The 27,901-nt window shown below is 37.3% G+C and overlaps 1 protein-coding gene across 1 annotated transcript; it reads left to right on the forward strand.

The window, feature by feature from the left end:
- Positions 1–1,842: 1,842 nt before the first annotated feature.
- LOC113399063 (nose resistant to fluoxetine protein 6-like) lies at positions 1,843–27,696 on the forward strand. Its single transcript, XM_064217734.1, has 13 exons — positions 1,843–1,950; positions 7,930–8,066; positions 18,140–18,289; positions 18,551–18,707; positions 19,613–19,730; positions 19,815–19,902; positions 20,149–20,315; positions 20,577–20,762; positions 21,262–21,441; positions 22,121–22,271; positions 22,764–22,947; positions 23,179–23,321; positions 27,302–27,696. Exons 1-13 carry the CDS (start codon positions 1,863–1,865, stop codon positions 27,509–27,511), a joined length of 1,959 nt encoding a protein of 652 aa, XP_064073804.1. The 5' UTR covers positions 1,843–1,862; the 3' UTR covers positions 27,512–27,696.
- Positions 27,697–27,901: the final 205 nt, after the last annotated feature.

The following is a 27,901-nucleotide window of genomic DNA, read 5'->3' on the forward strand; positions in this document are numbered from 1 at the left end:
TTTCCCGATGATAAGTTGATTTTGCTATATATTATGTATTAAGTAACGGATACGATAAAATAAATTTACAACGTTTGACAAAACTGTTATTAAATTAAAAATCTTGAGTTAATTAAAACTAACAGAAATACTATTGTTAAATATTTGCATGGGTATCTTTAATTTAAAAAATAAAATTTTTCATGTTTACGAACGAACTTAATCAAATCAAAATCATATAGAAATTGTTCGCTTGCCTGTTGCAAACTTTGTGTTATATGGTATATAGTCTCTGTATAGTATACACAAGTATATGTACAGGTACATGATTTCATGGGTATATATGAGTCTCTATGCGAGAAAACTCGGTTATAACAATTAGTATATAGTAAATGAATATTTAAGCAAGACTTATAAACTTAATTATTATAATAACACAGTAGTACCTCCCTCGTGTATTTCTGGTAGCCTAAAGGTTGACTGCTAGATGCCTTCTAATATTAAGTCCGCCTTTTGTAACGATTACAGTAAGTTGGTCGTTTTTTTTTTTTTAAGTAGTACAATATACGCAATCCAATACAATGTTTTATCCTCAAATTCTTAGGGCAAAGTATTCGTTTCTATAATAAAATTCCGCAGATATTTTAAATTTTGCCTATTCATAAATTCAAATCCTTGCCTTCAAGACCAGTTGTCGAACAGTACACAGTAAAAAAAAATATATCATACTTAATTTGCTATAAAAATGAAGATAAATGTCTTTCGAAACTGTGTTTACTCATACAATATTGCAATGGTTCTCAAATATTAAGTTACGTCATTAATAGCTATGGCCTTATTGGTTCTATAAGTCATCATAATCATGTGCCGGTTTTTCTTTAAACTTGATATAATATTATATTGCTTTGCGTTTTCGTCATTAGTATTTGGAATTATTAGAAACATGTTTATGTAGTTATCTTAATATTATAAATTCAAATCAAAATCTACTTTAAATAGTTTTTTGTATTTATCATTAATTTTTTTATTTAATATTAAAGATCTTATACTACTACAGTCATCAGTTACAATTTGGGAAATATTTCGTACCTGACTCTCCTGTCCCTCAAGTTCAAACTTAAATTTCTCATTAATTAGGAAGGTAGGACTTTGTGCTAGCCCTACCTATCATATCATATATTCTTCCGCCAAACAATAATACTTAGTATTTAGAGTTCCGGGTCGCAGGGTGAATCAGCCAGTGTAACTACAGGCACAAGGGAGCTTCTAAGTTCCCGAGGTTGGTGGTGCATTGGCTATGTAAGGAATGATTAATATTGTTTAAAATTCTTATCAGGTGGCACATTTGTCCGTTTGCCTACCTATTACATAAAATCAAAATTGGTGTTTTATTTCATGGCACTGAATCCTTAATTTACTAGACTGCTTGGTTGGCCACGATTGGCTCTGTTGCATTCACGCGAACACTACGAAGAACTAGTTAATTAAAATCGTATCGTAACTACCATTACTATACAAACTTGACCGATATGGGTATTTGTTAACTTGACGTAATATATGAAGGACGAGGCCTGCGGAGCTTGAGCAATGCTTTCGTAATGACCGTTGATCGTGTTAAGTTCAGTTTGCTTTTTCTTGCGCGTGCGCACCGGTTGCGGATTACGATATATAATCTAATTAATAAAAATCCTTTGATAAATAATTTTTTTAAAAAAATATATTGGTAAACATATATACGAAATATTTTTTGTTTTGATTATTTGTAAATTTTAAATTTCGTTTTTGTTCATTAATATAAAAATGTGTTTTTATTAAAAATATATTTGATGTTATTTTTAGAGACTCAGACTAGTCAAAAATAAATAAGTGCAAGTGTTGCCGCTATGAAGTGCCATAAGACATTACTGTCAGTATGTTTCGTGATAATGACGCTATGGCCGGGGTGCTTCAGTGACCCCATGATGCTAAACGGTAGGTCATTTACAATATAAAAATACTCTTAGACGTAAATATAGATGAGAAAGATGTACTTGACGGTCTTAGGAGCTTTGAGGATTTTTTTCACTTCTCAAATCTCTCACTCAGAGCAAGATTTTGGGCATAAAGATTTCTGACCTTTGTCAAATATTTTGTTACAAAAATATATTAGTACTTATCTTTATAATGGATATGGAATAGGACAGTTAATAATCTAGGCAATTTATAATATTAAGCTATATTGTAATTATAATTTAGGCTATTCATAAAATCTAGACTAAGCTTTTAAGACGATTCTAGCAAACCTGCAATCATTTTACATTGCTTAAGTTATATAAGCTAACTGCTTTTTTAACTTTCTGTTAAAAACTAATCCCTATTAATATTATAAATGCGTAAGTAGCTCTGTCTGTTACATCTTAAATTTTAACGGATTTAGATAAAATTTGGTATGTTGATAGAGTTCCGGGAAATGATACATACATGGCTTATATTTTTTTTTTATTTCACTCCTCGAGAAAGTAAAATATTGATGAAAGTTTGTGTACTTTAAAGTGTTATAAATTTGCGCGGGTAGTCGGGGGGTCTTAATAACTCAATCGCAAATGCTACTGCTCCAAAGTATAGACTTATATTAAACAAACTTTAAATTATTTATTCGAAACTTAGAAATATTTAAATCAATTTATGAATTTATTAAACTGTTACGAAAAATGTTTCTTCATTGTTAAGCAAAAAAGCTATTTGTAATCAGTTTAGAAATATAGTGTTAATTAGTTTCAAAACTTGAAAGAATATATGTATTTAAATTTTTAGTCTAGATATGATTGCATGTAGACTAAATCAAAGTCATGCTTTTAAGTTAAGTTTCAACTCTCAAAATATATTTTAGACGATACCCACTTTTGTAGCGATTAAAATATATACAGCGATTTAATTATATTCTATTCCGTTAACTGAGTACCAATGAGGCGAATATTTTTAATGTTACATTTATTATACTGTTCTCATGAATCTGTCTTTTTGAGAATATATTCTTTAAACCTATTTTATATAGCTATATTCTTTAAATATATATATATATATATGTATGTATATATATAAATATGATATTACATTATTGTCGGTGGTATTCCGACTTAGGAACCTTCAAGGAAAAAGCCTACAAATAAAGGACCGGCATCGCACCTACAAGCACCCCGGTATTGTAGATGTCTATGAAGGGCTGTGGTAGTCACGTTCCATCAGATGAGTCTAAAGCTCGCTTGCCACCTATTGTAAATAATATGTTGGTTAAATCCTTACAAATACTTACTTATTTAACCTTATTTAATTTACTTAATAAAACGTCAAATTTTTAAAATTGTCGTAGTGCTGTCTTTGCTCGTGCGTACCTACAAGAGCCTAAAATCCGATTATCATATTCATAATATTGAAAAATGGCGAACTTACATACAATCCCAATTTTACTCTCTAAAGTGATGAATTTTCAAAACCGATCACTATACAACTCATTTTTAAACACCGACTCCTATATTTCTAAAATGACAAAACTTCAATGCAAACTTTAGTCCCTATTTTAAATACGCTGTATTGATTGTCTTTAACCCACAAGCACAAGCATAAACCACGAATTCCTTATATCTAAATTTCAAAAATGATTAATATAAAAAAAAAAAACATTAATCCTAAATTTCTTTCTCTTGGGTGATTAATTTTCAAACATTTTTTATAGTACTCATCTAGGTTCTGTCCTCCTGTTTCCTGTGCAAAATTGTCGGAAAGACTCGGTTTAGGTTGTGCTGTGTATGTCAGTCAGCCAGATTTAAAATGTTAGTAATATACATATTATTATTAGTATATATTGTATCACTGCGTTTGTCTTTCAATTTAACTTGTGTTTCGAAATCATTTGTCCGTCCTCCACCTATACAATTTAAAAAAGTATATCAACCCAATAAATATCCCACTGGACACAAGCCTCTTGTCGAGGACAAGATCTAAATCTAGCAGATCTTGGTATATTAAAATTTAAAATTTGCGATCTTTAGTTAAATCTGTGCATAAAGTCTATGGGGCATTTTGGTTTGATATTGTGCTCTAATATGGATTAATAGGTGATTAAACCCATTGACATAAAAAAAAGATATTGACAGACATTGCATTTCAATTTGAAATTTGTTATCGTAAACATTTTACATTCATTGTAGACTTAATTTTTTTAATATATTTTTTATGTAACTGTCATTATCGGCTGCGAAAAGGTTCATTCAATGTGTTGATCACCGTGCGTAATTATGTACTAGTATGATATTAGTACGATGATGTAAAGGCCAACGAAAAATAATTATCGGTGACTTGTTATTATTTAAAATTGTTTGACCCACTTGCATAAAGTAGAGAGCCGGCGACCTTATTACGAATCAACTTTATTTAAATACAACAATAAGGTAAATTACAATATATAGACTAGTTTTTTACCGTTAATATATTAAGTCCCGGGAAGAACCACTGAGGTATAGTTATGTTTATAATGATTCTGGAGATCAGTGGTGAAGGATAACGTCACGATGACTTGCACCGGTTGGGTGAAAATTTGAGACACGTGAGTTGTGTATGAAAACGTGTTCTAGAGTGGAGACCGCGTCTCGGCAAACGTAGTATAGGACGTCCTCAGGCACGGTGGAGTGACGATTTGCGCAAGACGGCTGGCAGGAGCTGGATGCGAGTTGCCGAAGAAAGACCACAGTGGCGTGCTTTTGGAGAGGCCTATGTCCAGCTGTGGACGAATGTGGTCTAATGATGTACTGTGTATGCAATATTCATTAGAAGAACGTTATGATAAACAGTATAAACTTTCTTGTTATCAGTGGTTTATTAATATATCTTAAAGAAACCGTACTAGCTTTAAATACACGCGATTTAAACTATATTTTTTATACGAAGTCAACGAGGAATATGGTCGTACTTATAGTTTATTCCAACCACAAGACGATTCAAACAAATAATGATCATTGACATCGAATTGACGCAATATCATTGGGAGCTTGAATGATCTACGATAATCATTATGGATTTGTGAACAAATGGCGTAGTGAACGTCAACGGAGCTAGAGTTATTAGCAAATAGTTTGGTTTACGTAAATCTATGTTTGTTTATCTTCATCGTTCTAAGACTAGAGTAGATTATACTCGTGTATGGTTTAATAAACGTAGAATGATCCGCTAAACAACCAACCAACTAAAGTCCAACGCTCGGCAGTCCACGTCCGTTTTCACAATAGCAAAGGGGCCATTCGTTTTTTTCGTCTTGTCACTTCCCAAATTCATTTCGGCATTCTCGTTTCTCGGTGCATGCCTTTGACCCATAACCTTACTAGGCTCATAATTTATGCCTGACATAAATATTTGGTAAAGAGATAAATATTAATAACATATAAAGACCTCGGTCGCTTCACATCATGCTAGTTGCCCTTTAAAGTTATAAAATATATTTAAAAAATCTTTATGGAAAATTTTGTAGGTCTTATAATTATTGTATTTTAGAAGTTCACGGTGAACTGGTTCTTAATGTAACCGTTGACGTTCATACTAGTGTGATCCTGCATCGTGGCTCGGTTTTTACACAAAACCAAATAATAGTTGATTTCCAAACGATCTGATTGAGAGTTCAGGAATATTTGACCTCTACCAACCAAGGCACAGACTTAAATCATATTTGACGCGCGTGGTATTCATTAATAAACAATATTTAGGTTTTTATTAAAATGTTTGACAAAGATAGCTTGTACAACTTTCCGATATTACTCATAGAACAGCTTTAAATTAGATCACATAGTGATTGTTTTCAATAAATCAACGCAATGCGTTTATTTTATATAAAATATTTAAAATGTACTTCATTTTTTTTTTCATTCATTAACAGCCTGTAAATTTCCCACTGCTAGGCTAAGGCCTCCTCTCCTTTTGATACACTTATGGTAAAATTTCGTTGAAATTAGAATAACGCAAGTTTCCTCACGATGTTTTTTAACCGCCGAGCATGAGATGAATTATAAACACAAATTAAGCACATGAAAATTCAGTGGTGCTTGCCTGGGTTTGAACCCGCAATCATCGGTTAAGATGCACGCGTTCTAACCACTGGGCCATCTCGGCTCTCAAATTGTACTTGTTTCATTTAATTTAATACACTAGAATCATACATAGTTTATATGTATATTACAATAGAGAAAAGCCGTGAATTTTAACTTTTCTATCTATTTTTATTTTTGTTCTTCAATATAAAACTTGTATAACCCTTATTTCTCCCGTCTGCCGGCGCGGGTAGCTATTTACCGATAAATTAATAGTACGTAAACTATTTATTAAATTTTGTATGATTGGTATGATGTATCTCTTGCTTATTTATCAATCTAAAGTTTTAGTCCCATTTGAATGTGCTGGATATTGTTTTATAAGCTTGTCTTTTGACAGATCTCTATTGTCATTCGTATTTATTTTATGTCTGGTTCGTAATAATATGGCTATATATTATAATCACACGCAGTCAAATCTTAAGCGCAACAAGCGCCCGAGTGCAATCAGTGTTTTGGAGATCTCCCTTAAACAACACGTCACATTATTTTTAAGTGATCTTCTTAGGCACTTCACGGTTAATTAAATCTTATATGTAATCATCATCGGTGAGGCGACGCCAACGCGCGGTGCCCGGATTTTCGTACCCTGGCCAAAGATGGACCTGATATCACGGGCTTTTCAAAATGTAGTAATAAATATGACAAATAACCTAATCTAGTTCTTAATATCTGATTATATTACTTGACATACTGATGTAAGCTTAGAGGTTCGAAGACGCGAATCTTAACCAATGATTTCGAGTTCAATTTCGGGCAAGCACCATTTAAATTTGAAGTTTATAAATAAGTTTGTGTTTATAATTAATTTCGCGCTCGTTGGTGAAGGAAAACATCGTGATTAAAGCTGTACATGGCATTACACCAATGTTAATATATGGCAGACGTCACCCTACGCGATTGTTTACAAAATGTATATCTACATTGCAACGAACGCCCGGTTTTAGCTCGCATGAAATAAAACTTAATAGCACTTGTGAAGTTTACCAATCGAATAACAATAATTACCTACTACAATTATTTTAATAATTAATTAATGTTTCTGTAAAATTTTACTTTAAATTTTATTCACTGTGTAACTAGTTTTATCTTGAGAATAAAAAAAAAAAGAAAAGGTTTAGAAGATTACCGGGAATTTAGGCAGTTCAATAATTGATTGGTTGAAAGATAATTTAAAATTGGAATAATATTTAATGTTTATTAAAAAACAAGTAATGGCGAGAAATAAAGTATTATTTTATCAAAACCTGATTTTTCCATGAAGTTCACTGGTTGAACGGCGTCGTTGAGTAAAATTGCTAGTTTATTTAATTAAAAGGATAAATAAACTAATTAGCTGCGATACACATAGCCTATTCCAATGGAAGTAAGAAAAAAGATAAACAAACCTTTGTTTAACGTATTTCATGCGACGTATTTCATGTGCAGTACTAAAGGTTTATGATTAATATATAATTATTTATAATACAACACTATAACACTCAACTACTTATTTCCACTTTGATTTTACTTCCAAAATACCGATAACAGCTTCGTCGACGTTCAAAACGCCATTTTTTCGCAAATCCATAGTGAATATAATAGATTAATCAAGCTCTCGGCCAATGACATCGCGTCAATTTGTTGTCAAATGATGTTTATTTGGCTTTTTTCCTGTTATGGTTGGCACAGAGTATACATAATTTTATTTATAAGCTCCCTGCACGATTTTGTTTGCCTGAAAATAAATACAGTTTTTGATGCTACAATATCCATAACCATGTTGGCTTTTTTTTAATCACAAATGAAAACATATTCCAAGCCTTTGTAAATAAATATCATTTTCAATCGTTCACAGAGACAACGTATCTTGATCTGCCGCCACTATTCCACTTGGACGAGTGGTCGCAATGTCGACGGCCGAATGATGTCTACTGCATTGTGGACGCAGCTTTGGTATCGTCCAGCCCCTCACCGTTATTTGACTATATAAAGGTAATTAATTGCATGCTATTTCTACAGGTTTACTTGCTAGACCCTTGTGCAAGGAAGTCTAGGTAGGTGCCACCGACACAATTTACTGCCGCTAAACAGCAATACTTAGTATTGTTGTGGTCGGAAAGGATTAGTGAGCCAGTGTAACGACAGCCATAAAGCGATACTGTAAGGAATAGTTAATATTTTTGGCCATCATCACAAACCATCAAGTGGCCGATGTACCCATGTAAATAATAGAAAACTTTTTACCCGTGTTAAACATTTACGTTAACATACTCTGTATGTAATAACATAACCTTTCTAAATAAGTAGTCTATCGAGCTCAATATGTTTTAAAATTGACCTCAATAAAACACTTATGAATCGTCGTGTAATTGTTTATGTTAAATAACAGCTTGTATTTGTATAAACAAATAAAATGTCTGTAATAGCGGACACTATGAGGAGATTATACACAGACTTGAATGATTCTATTAATGAGTTTGACTGCCTTAAATCCATTTAAAAAAATCGATTAAACAGGTCTTATTGTATATTTTTGTCCTAGCTGATGGCAGAATAATTTAAATCGTGTAACTTTCACCAACTAACTTGGTGGTAGGGCTTTGTGCAAGCCCGTCTGGGTAGATACCACCCACTCATCAGATATTCTACCGCCAAACAGCAGTACTCAGTATTGTTGTGTTCCGGTTTGAACGGTGAGTGAGCCAGCGTAACTACAGGCACAAGGGACGTAACATTGGGACTTAGTTCGCAAGGTTGGTGGCGCATTGGTGATGTAAGGAATGGTTAATATTTCTTACAGCGCCATTGTCTATGGGCGGTGGTTACCACTTACCATCAGGTGGCCCATTTGCCCGTCCGCCTACCGAAATCATAAAAAAAACCAACTATACAACGCATATTTGTGTAGTCTAAATACCTCGTATACCCGATAGATTCAGTTTTAAACAAACGTTTATTTATTTATTCCCGTTTAAAATCATTTTTTTTTATATTTCGGCTTTATTTGACTAGAGACCAAAAATTATTTCGCCATGTCGTCCGAAATCATTCATTCAAACATCTTGTAATCGAAATGTCATAATAAAAAGATAATGACATACAGATTATTAATCGTATTTATCTTTTTTATAATCGTAATATACGGTCACTGGCTAACTCTCGTGCGATTCAAGTCGCTGGAGCCCGTGATTCGAAATTTAAAAGTGTTTGTTAGACTAAGAGATTGTTGGAATATTAACTGTGCAAAAAATTTGAACTCAGTGCAAGTGGGTCAAGGACAGTAACATGCTTGCAATATACATAAACGGGTTTTAAGATACGCTAGATTTAGAAAGGAAAAAACCGCACTTTCATGCTTTTTTAAAAATAATTATAAATGTAACAAATATATATATACATTTAAAATTTTAATTAAAAAAAATGACTTCAAATAATAAATATTCTCTAAAAATAAATTATAATAAAAAAATTCTAACGTATTTTTTCACCCTTCTGGCAGGTAGGTATTTTTCCTTCAAATTGAAACGGGATTGAACACTAAATACTTTCCAAAAAAAAAAACAAAGAATTTTCCAAATAGGTTTAAAAGCGACGGAGAACTGAGGTAACACAAAATAAACACAATGTAATTAATGACCTACTTCTTTTTTGGAATCGTTTAAATTTATGACTGCTTCCTTGTTGTAACGGCTAGCTTATAAGGATCCCAAGATCCAGGATGCAAATCTCAGTTCGGGTCAATAATAAATTATCGGTTTTTGCGCAACAAGATATTCTTAGTAGCATCTCTGAAATTTGATGTTAGTAACGTTAACTCGTGGATTCAATAATTTGACATTTAACCAACTGATTTCTATACAAAATTGAAGTCTTGGAATTTCCAGTAAGAAGCAACAAAAAGTTTTTCGATTTCAACAATGTCTTTTAAGTATAAGTAATAGGGTCGACATTAAAACATCCGTCGAGAGGCTGTTGCAACGTTTGCAATACATTTAATGTTTCTTGCGAACTGGTGAGCATTTTATTCGACATGAATACAAGCAGCCCATAATGTTGGTACATCTTATACGTACCACTTACTAATGGACAAGTTAAGTGGTTTCTTAAGGATACACCTCACACTCCCTGTAGTGTGAGGTTTTCGCGCGACAACTTTTCATTCTATGGTTAAGGTTGACATGTTCCATCCACTCTAACTAACGGCTCTGGTTAAACTTATTTTTTAACTGGTAACACCGCTCGCTCCGCCAGGAAAAAAAGAGGGAATGTCCAACGGAATTAAAAAATATACAGCCTAATAATAAGCAGAAAATTCCGCGTCGATTTGTCGTAGTCTCATACTGTTACGTTCAGTAGTTTTCACGTAATTGATGCACAAAGAAAAACGTCTATATATATTTTAAATACATTTAATCTGTAAAATGAGCATTCAAAGGGCGCGTAACATCTACCTTGAATTAAGCAGCTTATTATTATTAGTTACTGCGGTTAGAGGTCGCAATAAGTATATCTAATGGTAAATAACATATATCCGAGTTCAAAAATCACGGTTAACTAGTTAAATAAATCATAGGATTTTAAATAGTCTACTTGAATAAAGTATATTTTGATTTGATTAATTCAACAATTTCATCATCATATTGACATGATGTATCAATGTAATTTGTTGTATTATTATAAAAAACTGAATAGTTAACTTAAACGAGGTAGTCTCAGGACTTTTAATGCCTGTTTGCAGGGTTTACAGGGCCAGGTCTGTAGGCCATGAAGCAACAAAGGAGAAAAAGCCTATTATTATTTTCTAAATAATTGCAAGAATTTCTTTCAGTCGGGTTTTTCAATAATTAAATGCGGGACAAATTATTTTAACAAACAAACCTAATTAAGGTTAATATACTATTCTTAAATAGAATTATATTTGTATTTTACTATATTTATTGAAATTGGAACCTCGCCGTGACAATGGTTGTAACTTTTTTGTTCCAGTTTTCTTCTTAGAAGGGGTAACAGGGTGGATAATTGATTACGAAAGGTTAATGAAGCGCTTTTAGAGTTTAATCTACCTAAAATTGTAATGTAATTTGAGGACAGAGTAGCTTGTTTTATTATATGTAAGCAGTATTGCAAATATTAAATATTTAAGACATTAAATTACTTTGTTTGAAGGAATGAGGTCATGTGTTATGATGATGGTTTAAGTTGAGACTTAACACATCACTATTAACGTTCCATACAACGTCCTCGGGTCGCTTTATGTATTCAATAAAATTGATGATTGATGTCTTCCTTAGTAACGTTAACTCGTGGATTCAATAATTTGACATTTAGCCAACTGACTTCTATACAAAATTGAAGTCTTGGAATTTCCAGTACGAAGCAACAAAAAGTTTTTCGATTTCAACAATGTCTTTTAAGTAAAAGTAATAGGGTCGACATTAAAACATCCGTCGAGAGGCTGTTGCAACGTTCGCAATACATTATTGTTTCTTGCGAACTGGTGAGCATTTTATTCGACATGAATACAAGCAGCCCATAATGTTGGTACATCTTATACGTACCACTTACTAATGAATAAGTTAAGTGGTTTCTTAAGGATAGCTTTTCTTTTATGTACATATATTTCATGGTTTGATTTTATTTTCGTCTTGACTGTTAATATAAGAATGTATATTAAAGCTAAATTGGAATTTGTTCATAGTTTTACTTTTGTAGTAGGCATATATTAATCATAAACCCTTTGTAGTGCACAATATAAGAATATTTACCGATCTTAATATTTCTGTTTTGATCGTTTTATCTCTTAGAGATTACACGAGAAATGTCGCTGGAGAACGTCCATCCATTGCATAAACTGATTCGAGGTTTGCACTATTTGCATAATATATGAATCCCACAAGTGACCTTTTTCTCTCTGCAATTACAGGATACAGGGAGTGTGAGGTATTCGCGCGACAACTTTTCATTCTATGGTTAAGGTTGACATGTTCCATCCACTCTAACTCGGCTCTGGTTAAACTTATTTTTTAACTGGTAACACCGCTCGCTCCGCCAGGAAAAAAAGAGGGAATGTCCAACGGAATTAAAAAATAAACAGCCTAATAATAAGCGGAAAATTCCGCGTCGATTTGTCGTAGTCTCATACTGTTACGTTCAGTAGTTTTCACGTAATTGATGCACAAAGAAAAAAGTCTATATATATATATATATATATATATATATATATTTTTAAATACATTTAATCTGTAAAATGAGCATTCAAAGGGCTCGTAACATTTACCTTGAATTAAGCAGCTTATTATGATTAGTTACTGCTGTTAGAGGTCGTAATATGTATATCTATTGGTAAATAATATATATCCGAGTTCAAAAATCACGGTTAACTAGTTAAATAATTCATAGGATTTTTAATAGTCTACTTAAATGAAGTATATTTTGATTTGATTAATTCAAAAATTTCATTTAGTATCAATGTAATTTATTGTATTATTATAAAAAACTGAATAGTTAATTTAAACGAGGTAGTCTCGGGACTTTTAATGCCTGTTTGCAGAGTTTACAAAGCCAGGTCTGTAGGCCATGAAGCAACAAAGGAGAAAAAGCCTATTATTATTTTCTAAATAATTGCAAGAGTATCTTTCAGTCGGGTTTTTCAATAATTAAATGCGGGACAAATTATTTTAACAAACAAACCTAAATAAGGTTGATATATCATTCTTAAATAGAATTATATTTGTATTTTACTATATTTATTGAAATTGGAACCTCGCCGTGACAATGGTTGTAACTTTTTTGTTCCAGTTTTCTTCTTAGAAAGGGTAACAGGGTGGATAATTGATTACGAAAGGTTAATGAAGAGCTTTTAGAGTTTAATCTACCTAAAATTGTAATGTAATTTGAGGACAAAGTAGCTTGTGAATATTCAGATAAAAATTTCGTATACTCGTATTATATTTAATTTAAGGTAAATTTAATATTACGAGACGAATTCCGAAATGGTTTAATGGACTATCTCTTGCCCGCAAACTTAATCGAAAACAAACGACATATAAACATACACGTATTGATAATCGCGTTCAAATCAATCGATCAAAGCCATCTTGAGCGCACTGTTAAGTTAGCATCACTCGTAAAATGTTGTCAATCTATTTACGGTAATACGCTTATTTACGCGTGTTTAAATTCACTTAAATGACATAATTAATGTAGTCGATGTCGAATACTAGCTTGTCAAATTTCACAATAGTGTTCTGCGGTGAGTTTCGAATTAGTTCTACAGAATAGTTCCTGATTCCAAACACATAGTATTGCGTACTTCTCTTGGTTTACTTTTAAGTGGTACATCGTTTTTAAATGTCAGAATATGTTATTAAAGTAAATATGCAATACAAGTTGCCGTTAAAATAGCATATGATTATTTTATAACACAACTGAAAGTTATAAATTTTTGCTTTTTAATATTTACTAGCGACTCGCCCCGGCTTCGCACAATGCTGATACTAAATATACTGCAGAATGTATTTTTAAAGATCTAAGCATTCACAGGGTCAGACAGACAGCGGGATGCGACTTTGTTTTATACTATAGAGTTATGTATACAGAGTAAATATTACATTACAGTCATGAGAAAAAAAGTTTAATTGATTTAAAATGATTTGCATAATAAGTATTATATTTTAGTTTACAATAATTATTATTGTAAAAAATGTAGTGATAACGTCTAACGAATTTGATTTTATTGAACAGCACTTACTCGACTTGAATCATTTTCAATTTTACACTTTTTCTTATTTGCAATTTTTTTTTTATTAAAAATTGGGCTGTCATAAAATTATTTAAATAAATTTATGTAAAATAGTTTAAATCTAAGTTTTAAACCTGAAAAAGTGTTAAACAGATATTTTAATAATAAAATATACATATACAAACATGAATACATATATATATCAACAGTAATGTGGACTCTACCAAAAATTAAAATGACAGTGTCAAAAGAAAATACATAATGTTTAAAATCAAAGAACATGTTGACAAGAGCCAGACAACGAGCGCACAACAAACCATCTTCGGACCCGCCGCTCAGCTCCGCCTCGCAGACACAGGACCCCGCACAAGGAAGTAGTTTGGTGTCTGCAATTGCGTCGAGCTCGAGCGACGAGTACTTCTCCCCGCCGACGTCGCCAACACCTGTACGTCGAGCGGGGAGACGCCGGCCACCGACGGGCTTGGGAGCCAGAGGCCAACCGGCCTCGAACAGGGTCCCCGCTTCCGGTGGTGGTGTGCAGCGCATGCGATGGACACAACCCATTAATGAAAATGTCATGCGCGCATACTATAGGGCTACAGAGGGGGGAACTAATCTCACGGCGTACCGTGTTAGGATGCTCTCTCTGTTTCGGGCGCTTGAACCAGCTATCAACGTCTCGGCTCAACGACTGTCGGATCAGGTGCGGATCATTCTGCGTAACAACAGGCTGAGTGACACCGTGCTTGACCGGATTCGCTCAGAAATGTGTAATAGCGGTTTCACTTCCGCCCCGTCACAGCCCGTGGTTGAGGGACCACTTCCTGCAACACCACAGGGCCCAGATCATGATGATGTGGACGAGGGTGACATGGCTATTACAACAAGTAAGTACAGTGATCAACTGAGGAGCGCACTGGCGGATGCGATTCGGGAGTATCGTAACACTCCCGCTGAGCTTAGGCCACGGTTGCCACGTTTGCCCATGACTAAACGGAATAGGGACCTAGTGTGCACTCTGGATTCACTGCTCGCAGATTATTTTGAGAGCAGTGAAAATCTCGAAGATACGCACTCAATTCTGTTTTGTGCGGCTGTTGCAGCATATCGTGTAGCTGGTGTTACATTTGAAGACACCGAACGAGCTATACGACCAAAGGCTGCTGCACCGGCCTGGCAGAGCAGGATTGAGAAGCGTATTAATAAGACCAGAGTGCTCATTGGAAAACTATATTGTTTTAAGGAAGGGAATACGCGTCCACGTGTAATGCGTTTCGTGGGGCGGGCGTTCTTGGGGACTGGTATCAGTCCGCAAGAATATCCGTCTCATGTCGTGGAGCGTATTGACTTCCTAAAACAAAAAGTTTATGCATGGGCGAGCCGCATCCGTCGGTACAGGCGGCGAGTGGACCGTTATTACTTGAATCGCATGTTCCAGAGCGATCAAAGGTGGGTGTACAGAACGTGGGAGCGACTTGACCAGGGTGTGAGCGATGGGTGTCGCCCGGATGATGATGCCACGAATACATTTTGGCGCAACATCTGGTCGGTGCCCGTCGACCACATTGAAGGTGACTGGATGCGGGAGGTCAGGCAAGCGTGCGAGCCTTTGGAAGCGATGGGAGAAATTTCCATTGCTTCTGAAGATGTAGCCGCTGCAGTTCGGTCCGTTCCCAACTGGAAGTCTCCGGGACCGGACGGGCTGCATAGCTTTTGGCTAAAATGGCTATGCAGCTCGCATGATTGCTTGGCATCTCAGTTCCAGTCAGCTCTAGAGTCTGGGTCGCTACCACAGTTCCTTACCACCGGAGTCACCCACCTGCTCCATAAGTCAGGTAGTGCAACGGATCCTAAAAACTATAGACCGATTACTTGTTTACCAACGGTCTATAAGCTCCTTACCTCCATTCTGAGAGATAAGATTAATAGTTACATACAGAATAATAGTATTTTGTCTGTCTCTCAGAATGGATGTAGGGGTGGATCACGAGGCACTAAGGAGCTACTCCTCATTGATATGACCATTAGCCAACAGGTTCGTCGTTTTCGAAAGAGTCTGTCGACATGCTGGATAGATTACAAGAAGGCCTATGATTCCGTGCCGCATACATGGCTCTTGAGGGTGCTGGAGTTGTATAAATTAGATACAACTCTATGCAGTTTCTTGAGATCATGTATGGGGCAATGGCGGACAGTCCTTCGCTATCCAGGATGCCGAACGATTCATGGTAATGACGAACCGATAAGGATTGAGCGGGGAATATTCCAGGGCGATAGTTTGAGTCCATTGTGGTTTTGTTTAGCCTTGAACCCTCTAAGTACTCTGTTAGAGGGTTCAAGGTTGGGCTATTGTTTGCGGAGAGGAGGTAAAGTAATATCTCACTTACTTTACATGGATGACTTAAAGCTCTTTGCACCTTCAGGTTCACAACTAATGGAGTTACTAAAGGTAACAGAAACTTTTAGTAATTCTATTAGAATGGAATTTGGAGTTGACAAGTGCGCGATTATGCATGTAGAGCGAGGAGAGATTATGGAATCTGACGGATTACAACTTTCAGATTCCATAAACTTTAGATCACTGTCCGCAAACGAATCATACAAATACTTGGGTGTGTCGGAAGCGTTAAGCATCAATGTGACCGACATGAAACAATCACTGCAGGAGCGTTTCTTTGGTCGTCTGAAAAAAGTACTCAAAAGTCTTTTGTCGGGTGGCAATAAGGTTCGCGCCTTCAATGGTTGGGTCATGCCGGTCTTGATGTACTCTTTCGGCATACTCAAGTGGACTCAAAAAGAACTAGACGCCTTGGATAGGAGAGTCCGTGTCCTGCTGACTGCATATCGGATGCATCATCCTCGGTCTTCGGTGATGAGATTGTATATCCCACGGAGATGTGGTGGCCGTGGCTTTTTAAATGCCAAGACCCTACATAACCGTGAGGTATACAAACTCAGGGAGTATTTTCTCCACACTGACTTGGATATGCACCGAGATGTAGTTACAATGGACAAGGGGCTAACTCCGCTCTCCTTAGGCAAAGAGAACTGGCGCAAACCTGTAGTACTAAGTACTGAGAACCGCAAGGGGGTATGGAAGAGCAAGGAGTTACACGGACGCTTCTATCGGGCCCTTCATGGACCCGATGTGGACTTTATAGCATCCGTATCTTGGCTACGGTTCGGCAACCTATTTGGTGAAACCGAAGGGTTTGTCTGTGCAATTATGGACGAAGTTATCATGACGAACAATTACCGGAAGTATATTGTGAGGGATGGCACGGTGGACATATGTCGGGCGTGTCACACTCCGGGCGAATCCCTTAGACATATTATTTCCGGTTGTTCTCGTCTTGCTAACGGAGAGTATTTGCACAGACATAATCAAGTGGCCAAGATTATCCATCAACAACTTGCACTTCGATACGGTCTTGTGGTATCAGAGGTACCCTACTACAGGTATGTGCCCGACCCAGTTCTCGAGAATGGTTGTATCACACTGTACTGGGACCGATCTATAATCACTGACAGGACTGTTGTCGCCAACAAGCCTGATATAGTGGTGATAGATCGGTCAGAGCGCCGCACGATAATTGTTGACGTCACCATCCCTCATGACGAGAATCTCGTGAAGGCTGAGAAGGATAAACAAATAAAATATCTTGACTTAGCTCACGAGGTTGTCGACATGTGGGATGTGGATACAGCAGTTATTGTGCCGATAGTCGTTTCAGCGAATGGCCTAATGGCCAAGAGCCTCGACCAACACCTTAAGAGGCTCTCGTTAGGCGGCTGGGTCAAGGGCCTGATGCAGAAGGCAGTACTCCTCAGCACGGCGCGTATTGTGAGGAAGTTCCTCTCTCTGGGGCCCTGACCACTGGTGGCTTGGACCTTGTTCCCGCCACTGGTTGGCCTCTGTATTTTATATTTTTAAATATATTTTATATATTTTGTATTTTATATTTAAAAATATATTATGCATGAGTGTAAATAAATAATAATTTAATTATAAATAAGTAGATTAATAATATTAAAAATAATTGCATACAATTCAAATCTATCTTAATTACACTGAAGAAGTAGAACTTCTCACGGGATTAAATACACATTTTTTAAATAATTTTTAGCGGCGATTTTAATCAAATTACAACACTTTATCCTAGTTAATACTAATTAGTCTACGAGACTGTTTTATGTGTCGGCGTCAAAAAATTTTAATTTTTTTTTAAACTTAAGCTTTAAGATTTTGTTTACACTTGCAAACATGCGTGTCCATGCAAATGTTTATCTATAAACAATCTTAAAACAAAATTTATTCTTTTAGGCATATTCCTCAAAAACTCAAAAGCATTACAACCGGACGATGGTACATCGAGGCGTGTGCATCAGCAAGTGTGGGGTTGGGGGTCCGGACACTCGGAGTGATGCCGCTGAGCGCTGCCTTAACAATAGCTTGGCGGAGTATGGCCTGCAGGTATGGATTACTAGTTTATTTCTTCATATTTATATTAAATTATTTATTTACAGTGAATTACAAATAACCCAGTCATAATATATTATACCGCCAAACAGCAACACGTAGTATATTTATGTTTCGGTTTATTATTTGCTTCTTAAATTGGTTGTGTATTGACGTTGACCCAAAATCTGTGGGCGTTGGTGATCACCTACCATAAGGTGGCCAATTTTCCAATAAAATGTTTATAAAGTCCACGTATGTTTTTGTCAATTTCAGGCGAAGGTGTTGACGTTGCATTTCTGTAAAACGCCTGAAACGGTTTATAGAAGTCCGTCTACGGGAAGTTTCAACATCGTAGTGTTATCTGTGCTGGTTATAACGTCGCTGGCAACAGGATTACACATTTTTGGCGGACGATGTGCACGATTTGCGGGTATGTAGGATTTTTTATATTATTTATATTTGCAGTGATAGTAACTTTATGAAAAATTCATATTGACTTATATGTTTACTACTAGACGTGCTGCCCGGTACTGTGATTTTGAGCACTAAGTTACGGTCATTTAGTTGTATGCGAGTAAGCAAGTAAAGCTGAGGGTTTTTGAAAGTAAAGATTTATTTTAATGCTTAATAAATTCGGATATTGTTTGTGTTGTTTTTTGGTCGTAAAATGATATTATTATATACATACGCACTTTCTTTAGACGATTTTTATACGTAACCACGTATAAAAATCGAATTACTGAATTTATTTTGTTTTTTTTTTTATTGTAAACAAATTATATGAGGTAATTTATATGTACGACAGACATCTTGATATGCCATTCCGCTCACTCGTTACTAGATTTATCTGAGAAAGAGCAGTGCAACCGACATGCCGACAAAGATTACAGAAAATACATAAAACAGATATTCCAAAAGCGGAAAAGATGAAAAATAAATTTATTTTAACAAATACTGATAAAAACATTACAATTTTTACATTAATGTCGAATTCCATTCTCCGACACTGTAAAAAATATTGTCAGAAAATAATAAAGTCATCTAAGGGCATACATTTTCTCCAATAAGTATTATTAGATTGATTTCTGTTTCTTCTTTGTTCTGACTTAAATTTGTTATGTTGATTATACGTGTTGTTATAATGATTCACTAATTCACTGAATATTATTACAATTATGACCATTATCGAATCAAATAATTTCATTATACTCTCAGAGACAAATAGAAAAGATATAACCTACTGTGCCACATCTGCGCGATCGTCTCAGTTTAATCATTGAACTTTCACTTTTGAAACAAGTTACTTCATTTTTTTATCAATTCATTTATTTTCAGAGAACAAATTTCTGCTCGCTTTTTCATTGAAACAAAATTGGCAAATTTTGAAGCGAATCAGGTCTGAATCTCACACTGACTATCGCACGAAAGACCTCGCTTGTTTGGAGGGACTCAGGTATTGATATTACGAAAAGTATTCGTTTCTTGTTTTATTTGAACTTTTTTTCATAAGTTCTTCTAATGTTTGCTTATGTTACAGATTTTTGGGAACAATCGGCGTTATTTTCACACACGTTACTTTAATCTTCGTCTTTTCGTACATTGACAATCCAGAATTCATTGAACACGTTAGTATTGTGTGGTATTTACAGTAATTATACTACTTTAGTGAAGTAACCGTCTGCAAACTGCAGGTATAAGGATGCATTTCGAAGGTTTGGTGGTCTGGAAGTTGGTGAATGATATTTTCCTTTAAGTCCAAATGAAGGACATGAATTGAGGATTTTACGTTGATTACAAGATTGTTTTTTTAAGGAGTTTTTTCTCGTAGTCTACGTTTCCTTTTAATTTAAAGGCAATAATGCTTTTTCCAGATGTTTGAACAACTGGGCGGTAAAGCGGCGTTTAACACTCCGCTGTGGATGCAGGTGTTCTTCTCCATCTCCGGCTTCCTCACGACATACTTCGTCCTGATCTATTCAGAGTCCGGCTCGTTCACGTTTATCAAATGCCTGCTGTCATGCGCTAATCGTTATATAAGGTCATTTAAAGTAACATAGAATCTATTTTCCGGAAAGCTTTACATAAAATCATCTGATTCCATCAACGTACTATCTGAGAGTAACTGGCAATGGAACTGTGATATAAACCTTCGCGAGCATGCGCACAACACATTAAAGTTACATCGAAATCGGATGAATATTCATATTAATTTAAAAACCAAAGTTAGTCCATTAATGTTTTCATATCTCTTATATATTTTTACACTATTTAAGATTTTTTATTTTTATAATATACATAGATTAACACCAGTAGCATTATTTGCTCTGTGGTTCACCATCACGTGGTACCCGCATCTGGGATCGGGTCCCCAGTGGGTGTGGCTCATCGAGCGGGAGGCGCATGACTGCTCCGAGCGCTGGTGGTACCACGCTCTCTACATACACAACTACATACCGCTCGGAAAGTTCTGCATGGGACACACCTGGTGAGTTAATTTCTTAGTTATAACAGTAACAAATTAATGTCAAGTCAATAATAATTAGATAGCCTATACGAGATTTTTTAGTCATAGTTTCCTGATGTTTCCTGACCATTACAATCCGGGAATAATAATCTAGTAGACAAGCGTGTTCTATCGAAGACTACATCAGTATCGTCAGGTTTAACAGTGGTCAAACGTATGCCTATAGAAAAAAAGTATTTTCTAGAAAAATAATAAGTGGCTATAGTAACTAAAACCATCCGAATGTTGGACAAAAATCTCCTCAACTCTCGAGGAGAAGACTTGGAGCTTATGGCATTAATGCAGGTTGGTGGAGATACTTGTCCCAGTATCCCTAGCCGTGCAGATTACCATCCTCATAATTTTTCTTTACTGAACGAAATAAGTGGTTTTTGCTCGGGTCACTGCGCTATTTCAATATTTGTAGATGTTAAGAATATTAAATATATTCTTCCCTAGATTTACTGTAATACTACTTCAGGTACTTGGCGGCGGACATGCAGCTTCACGTCATCGGTCTATTGTTGCTTTTCATCTTCGTTAAATGCAGACGCGCTGTAAAACCAGTTGTGTTCGTACTGATTGTTGGATCTATTATTGCGACTGGCTTAACGGCTTACTTTTTAAATTTGACACCGATTATAACTGCGCAATCACCTGAGTAAGTATAATTCAATTTCTTTTCTGGATAATCAATTTACCAAAAGTTAAAACATTGTTATAACAGACTTTTATGTAGACTTAAAAAGCAGTTTTGTATCGTCCTGTGGCAGGATTAAATTCGACGTAACGTTAATGTACCGAGAGTAGCCGTCATGAAACTCATAGCTGATCTTTTTCTCATATTAAATCCACGTTCATCTGTTTACAATTTATTTTCTGTAAGAACAAAGTAAACCAAAGTATTTTTCTTTTATTATAGAAGTTTAAGTTAATTTTAGTGCTTATCTTGCTATAACATAAAATAAGTGTCAATAGTTTGACTGTATTTGAACCGTCAACTGATGAGAAAGTCACCTGTTTATTCACACCAATATTTGTAGTTTCGACTTATAGCATCAGTTTGTTTTTAAAGGAATGTAATGTAGAAGAAGTGTTCTCGGTTCATGAAGTTTAGGTTTCTCCTGTGAGGTCGTTCAATGCTTTAAATGTGAATGTCGTTGGTCTAGTGCATAAGGCTGCATACATCGAGGTTCTGTATTCAAGCCAGAAATTCTCCGTAACAGAAGACAGCTTTACCACGCTCATGCTTCGACAAGCATAAAGGTCGCAGCGACTGAACTCTTCCCTTATAGGGGTGCACAAGTATTCAGGATTATTAAATTATATGCCGTTTTCAGGATCGTCAGTAGCATGTTCAAAGGTTCACGAATAATGAAGATATTGTACTTACCTGTTTGGATGAATCTCTCCGGATATCTATTCGGCTTAGCCACCGCCTTCATATATTACCATAACCAGACTGTTGGTTACAAACTCAGTGAAGCAAAGGTAATTTGAAAATTTATAAAAAAGTTCTAGTACTTTGCCGCCAACCAGAATTAAAATTAAACTTGGTGATGTTGTGTTCCGGTTTGAGGGATGAGTGTGTCATTGTATCTGCGAGCACAAGGAAATAATATCGAAATAAGGAATGGTTTATATTTATTACAGTACCGATGTCTTTGGTTGCCCAAAGTGATCGTTTACGATCGGGTGGCGAATTAATCAGTCTGATTAAAAAATAAGTAGCCTAAAGATTGTAAGATGAAATATTATACTAAATGAAGCTCAATTAAAACCCATAGATTGATATTTGGTAAAGGCCCATTGTGTAACGTAAATACAATTTTCCTATATACCCCCTTCACTATGATATGTTCCAACGTGTAAAACCGCCTTTATGAACACCGTTTTGATTTATACGGACTTGAATACGTAATCGGATTAAACGATTTTCAAAAATATTTTCTCCTTAACTACATCTACCATCACCATTCCCAGTGGTTTAAGCTGTTGTTTCACGCATCGTTGTCGGTGGCGGGTGCGATGTCGCTGGCGGGTGTAGTATTCCTGGGAGAGACCGCTCCCCCCCAGTGGCTCGCCGCTGTTTACAGCTCACTCGATCGAGTGATCATCGCACTCTGTTTCAATGTCTTCCTGCTGGGATGTCTCAATAATTGCAAATGTAAGTATGTAGTTATTATTTTAATTCTTTGTAACTATCAGCAAAGTGTTAATTATGCATTGATGTACGTAACATACTAACTGTTTTCAATGGTGTTTTTCTTGTTTGTTTTCATAGGGGTTGTCAAACAGCGAATAGTAGCATTGGAACCTACTCGTAGCGTACAATAAACAATTAACATATAGAAAACAATAGGGTTAAAATTAGTTGATTAACGATTTTCGGTTTCAGCTATTCTGAGAGACATCCTTGCTTGGCGAGGTTTCCAAGTCGTGGGCCGTTTGACTTACGCTGTGTTCATTGTCCACTTCATCATCATGAGGATGACTGTGGCCTGTAACACGCAGATTGGACACGTCTCCGTCTACTCCATGGTAATTAAAGTATTATTTATCTAAATATGTACCATTCTTCACAATTGACTGGATTCATACAAAATGAATGCACACCGTCATTTTGCGCTGCTTATAAACGTACTGTAACTTGTCATTAAATTCGAACCCTTAATTATGTTCTTTTATTTTACTTTTGTATGGTTGTCTCATATAAATGTCTATTTTAAATGAACAACAATAAAAACATGGAAAAAATAATCCATCAGTCATCATAACATAATAATAACATAATCACATCAGCCCGCATTCGTCCACTGCTGGACATAGGCCTCTCCAAATGCACGCCACTGTGGTCTTTCTTCGGCAACTCGCATCCAGCTCCTGCCAGCCGCCTTGCGCAAATCGTCACTCCACCGTGCCTGAGGACGTCCTACACTACGTTTGCCGAGACGCGGTCTCCACTCTAGAACACGTTTTCCCCAACGGTTATCGGTTCTACGACAAATATGGCCAGCCCACTGCCACTTCAGCTTACTAATCCGGTGGGCTATGTCGATGACCTTGGTTCTCTGACGGATCACCTCATTTCTGATGCGATCCCTCAGAGATACTCCGAGCATAGCCCTTTCCATAGCACGCTGAGCGACTTTAACCCGGTGGACCAGCTTTGTCGTGAGTGTCCACGTTTCGGCTCCGTATGTCATGACGGGTAGGACGCACTGGTTGAAGACTTTCGTCTTAAGGCACTGTGGGATCGACGATGTGAAGATTCGTCGTAACTTCCCAAATGCTGCCCAACCTAGCTGAATTCTTCTATTCAACTCATCCTCAAAGTTGTTTCTACCTAATCGCAATGTCTGCCCGAGGTAGACATATTTTTGAACAACTTCGAGGACGGTACCGTGTATCGCAATCGGTTCCGGTAGAACATGTTCATTGAACATGACCTTGGTTTTATCCAAGTTCATCCGTAGGCCGATGCGCATAGAAGAATCAGCTAGCTCATTCAGCATCTGTTGTAGGTCCTGCAGCGTTTCTGCCATGATGACGATGTCGTCTGCGAATCTCAAGTGAGAGATGTACTCGCCATTGATGTTGATGCCACGCCCTTTCCAGTTCAGCGTCTTGAACATGTCCTCCATTGCATTAGTGAACAATTTGGGGGAAATAACGTCCCCTTGTCTCACTCCTCGATGCAATGGTATGGGATTCGTTTGCCGACTCTGTACTTGGACGGACATGGTGGCGGCCTTGTAGAGACATCTCATCACTTGGATGTATCGCCAATCAACTTGGCAACGCTGCAGGGACTCCAGAACAGCCCAGATTTCAACCGAGTCAAAGGCCTTCTCATAGTCCACGAATCCAAGACACAGGGGCCGATTATACTCATGGGACTTCTGTATAATCTGCCGCACTGTGTGGATGTGGTCTATGGTGCCGAATCCGCTCCGAAATCCGGCCTGTTCCGGGGGTTGGAATTCGTCGAATCTTCGCGCAAGACGGTTCGTGATCACTCTTGAAAACAGCTTATAGATGTGGCTCATTAGGGATATGGGTCGATAGTTCTTCAGCAGGGTCTTATCTCCCTTTTTGAAGAACAGGACGACCACACTCCTACTCCACGCCTCCGGAGTTCTCCCTTCGAAGAGGACAGAGTTATAAAGCTTCTGGAGCTCCCTCAGTACGGGTTTACCTCCTGCTTTCAATAGCTCTGTTGTAACGCCGTCCTCTCCAGGGGCTTTTCCATTTTTAAGCTGTTTAAGAGCAATCTCGATTTCGCCAATACTGACTTCTGGCAGGTCTTCGGTGAAATGGCGTGTTAATGTAGCTCGAGGATCCTCATTTTCGGGATCAGGTTGAGATGCATGCGATGCGTATAACCGGCCGTAGAAGTCCTCTACTTCCGAAAGAACTGCCGGCTTGGAAGAAACGACTTCTCCACTTGCTGTGGTCAACTTCGTCAGGTGGCTTCTTCCAAGAGATTGTACGAACACCTTAGACCCCCGATTCTGCTCGATGGCTCTTTCAATCGTAAGAGTATTGGAGCACCGGAGGTCGTGTCGTACGCGCTTGCTGATCTCTTGGTTTAGTTGCCGTTTCTCGGACGAAGTGACAGGTGGGTTTTCACGTCGTTTCTTCAGTAGCCCTAAAGTCTCTTCCGAAAGTTTGGACTTTCTGCCCTTACGCTGCATGCTACAAAATCTCGTGCCTTCTTCCCTGAGAATTCTCACTACATTTTTGAGGTTCTGGTTTACGTCTGTTGTGGTTTTCATGGCAGCGAATCGGTTCTCCAGGTTTGACTGGAACGTTTCAGATCCCGCAATGGTTTGGAGCAGGGATGGTCGGAGTGTAGACTTCATCAGACGGACGCGCTCGGCCTTAAAATTGATATTCAGAGAGCCTCGGACAAGTCGGTGATCACTACCGGTATTGAACCTGTTGATCACTGAGACGTCTCTGAATATGTGCCTTTTGTCCGTCATGACGAAATCGATCTCATTTTTGGTCATAGTGTCGGGGCTTTGCCACGTCCACTTCCTTTGGGGCTGCTTCTTGAAGAAGGAGTTCATCAAGAAGAGCCCCTCCCGTTCGAGGAAGTTGACAAGCATTTGCCCCCTATGATTTCTGCTTCCAAATCCATGGGGTCCTACTACCGATTCGCTACAATTCTGTACTCCCACTTTAGCGTTGAAGTCCCCCATGACAACGTTGTAGTGGGTTTTCGTGGTGGAGTGGAGGGCCCTCGATATATCATCGAACATTTCCTCCACTTCATCGTCCGAGTGTGTCGAGGTCGGTGCGTACGCTTGCACCACCTTGAGGCTGTACCTCTCGGTGAGCTTTATAATGAGGTACGCTACCCTGTTCGACACACTGGAGATTTCCGTAACGTTGTCAGCTAGGGACTTATTAACCAGAAACCCAACGCCTCCTTGGGATTGTTGGTCTCCCTCTCGGAAGTACATTAGGTGGCCCGATTCGAGGGTTACGGTGTCCTCTCCCTCTCTACGGACTTCACATAACCCTAATATGTGCCACCTAATTTTCCCAAGTTCCACCTCGAGTTGCGTTAGATGCGAGTCAAGCCGTAGCGTGCGTCCGTTGTACGTCGCCAGGGTCAGTCGGTTGTGGTGGCCTCCCGTAGCCCGGTGATTCTTAGCACCCCCCGTCCCGCCGTTACCACCGTCGCCACCATGACGAGGAATAGCGGGACCGCCGGGAACTGGGGGCCGTGGCTTACGTGTTTTCAGCATTTGTAGGTATTGCCCATAATCGCCACGCTGGGCAGGCGGGTTGGCGATCGCAGGACGCAACTTCTCGCACCGGTGACGCTGCTGCCCGTTACCGGCCTGTGGTATTTAGTTACGCCTATTTTTGATGGTTATACCGCCATCAGTCGGTCGCCAGAGCCTCGTTTGCTGATCGGCAGGATGCACCACGGGCAGGTGAGGTTGGCTTGGAGCGCCAAGGTGTAGTTTGCGCCCCCTTACATCCATCCTTACAATAACATAATCAGCCTGTAAATTTCCCACTGCTGGGCTAAGGCCTCCTCTCCCGTTGAGGAGAAGGTATGGAGCATATTCCACCACGCTGCTCCAATGCGGGTTGGTGGAATACACATGTGGCAGAATTTCGTTAAAATTAGACACATGCAGGTTTCCTCACGATGTTTTCCTTCACCGCCGAGCACGAGATGAATTATAAACACAAATTAAGCACATGAAAATTCAGTGGTGCCTGCCTGGGTTTGAACCCGAAATCATCGGTTAAGATGCACGCGTTCTAACCACTGGGCCATCTCGGCTCTCGGCATCAGCCATCACCAGCGCAGTTTTCATATGCTTAACCTGCTAGACTCTTTATTGATTTAGTTTGAAGCCTTTAAGTTTTTCTAGAAGGAATTTCTTTTAAATTCCAAGACCACCACCTTTTGAATATTAGATAATTCTAATTATTTTGTAAATTTTGATATAATTGTGGTATACAATAAATAATATTATAAATTTTTGTTTCAGATCTCTTTATTTGTAGTGGGTACGGTTCTATCATATCTCGTAGCGATACCAGTATATCTTTTTATAGAATTACCTTCAATACAGCTCTGGAAGGCGCTCATTGGTTTAAATGGTTCCAACAAAGTCGAACCTGAAACCAGCCAACCAGAGCCGTCCAAAATAGATTTAGTAACAAGTACACAAAGAAATAACATTCAAGGCGTTGCTTAGGGCTTAACACGTTGAATTGTGTGTGAAAACTACATTTACAAAAAGACAATTATGTAATTTATCTTGTGTTTTTCGTTAAAATATCTTTAAGTGGTATGTATTAGAATCCGTGATGTGTCAGATGGTATTGTTAAGCGATTGACAGCAGTGAAGATCCGAATTATGTTTGAAGAATTGAAACAACTATATCCAACCGGATACGACCTTTAGTTTATTTAATATACTTTTAAGAGGATATCCAATCACTAGTGATAATATCATTGTTGCTTTTATTCATTATATCTTTAGAAAGGAATAGGTGATTTATCCTGTCGGTTAAGATTTTTAAACATATTTGCCATTAGCATCTTGTGATAAAATCAAAATAGACTTTATTCAAGTAGACTTTTG

Source organism: Vanessa tameamea, chromosome 18, assembly GCF_037043105.1.
Source record: "Vanessa tameamea isolate UH-Manoa-2023 chromosome 18, ilVanTame1 primary haplotype, whole genome shotgun sequence".
NCBI classification, from domain to species: domain Eukaryota; kingdom Metazoa; phylum Arthropoda; class Insecta; order Lepidoptera; family Nymphalidae; genus Vanessa; species Vanessa tameamea.

Excerpts from the sequence above, each read along its gene's own strand:
- LOC113399063 (XM_064217734.1), top strand. The coding sequence starts at position 1,863 with ATGAAGTGCCATAAGACATTACTGTCAGTATGTTTCGTGATAATGACG. Across the intron at positions 8,067-18,139 it reads CGTTATTTGACTATATAAAG|GCATATTCCTCAAAAACTCA; the intron begins GTAATTAATTGC and ends TTATTCTTTTAG. Across the intron at positions 22,948-23,178 it reads ATGTCTCAATAATTGCAAAT|CTATTCTGAGAGACATCCTT; the intron begins GTAAGTATGTAG and ends TTTCGGTTTCAG.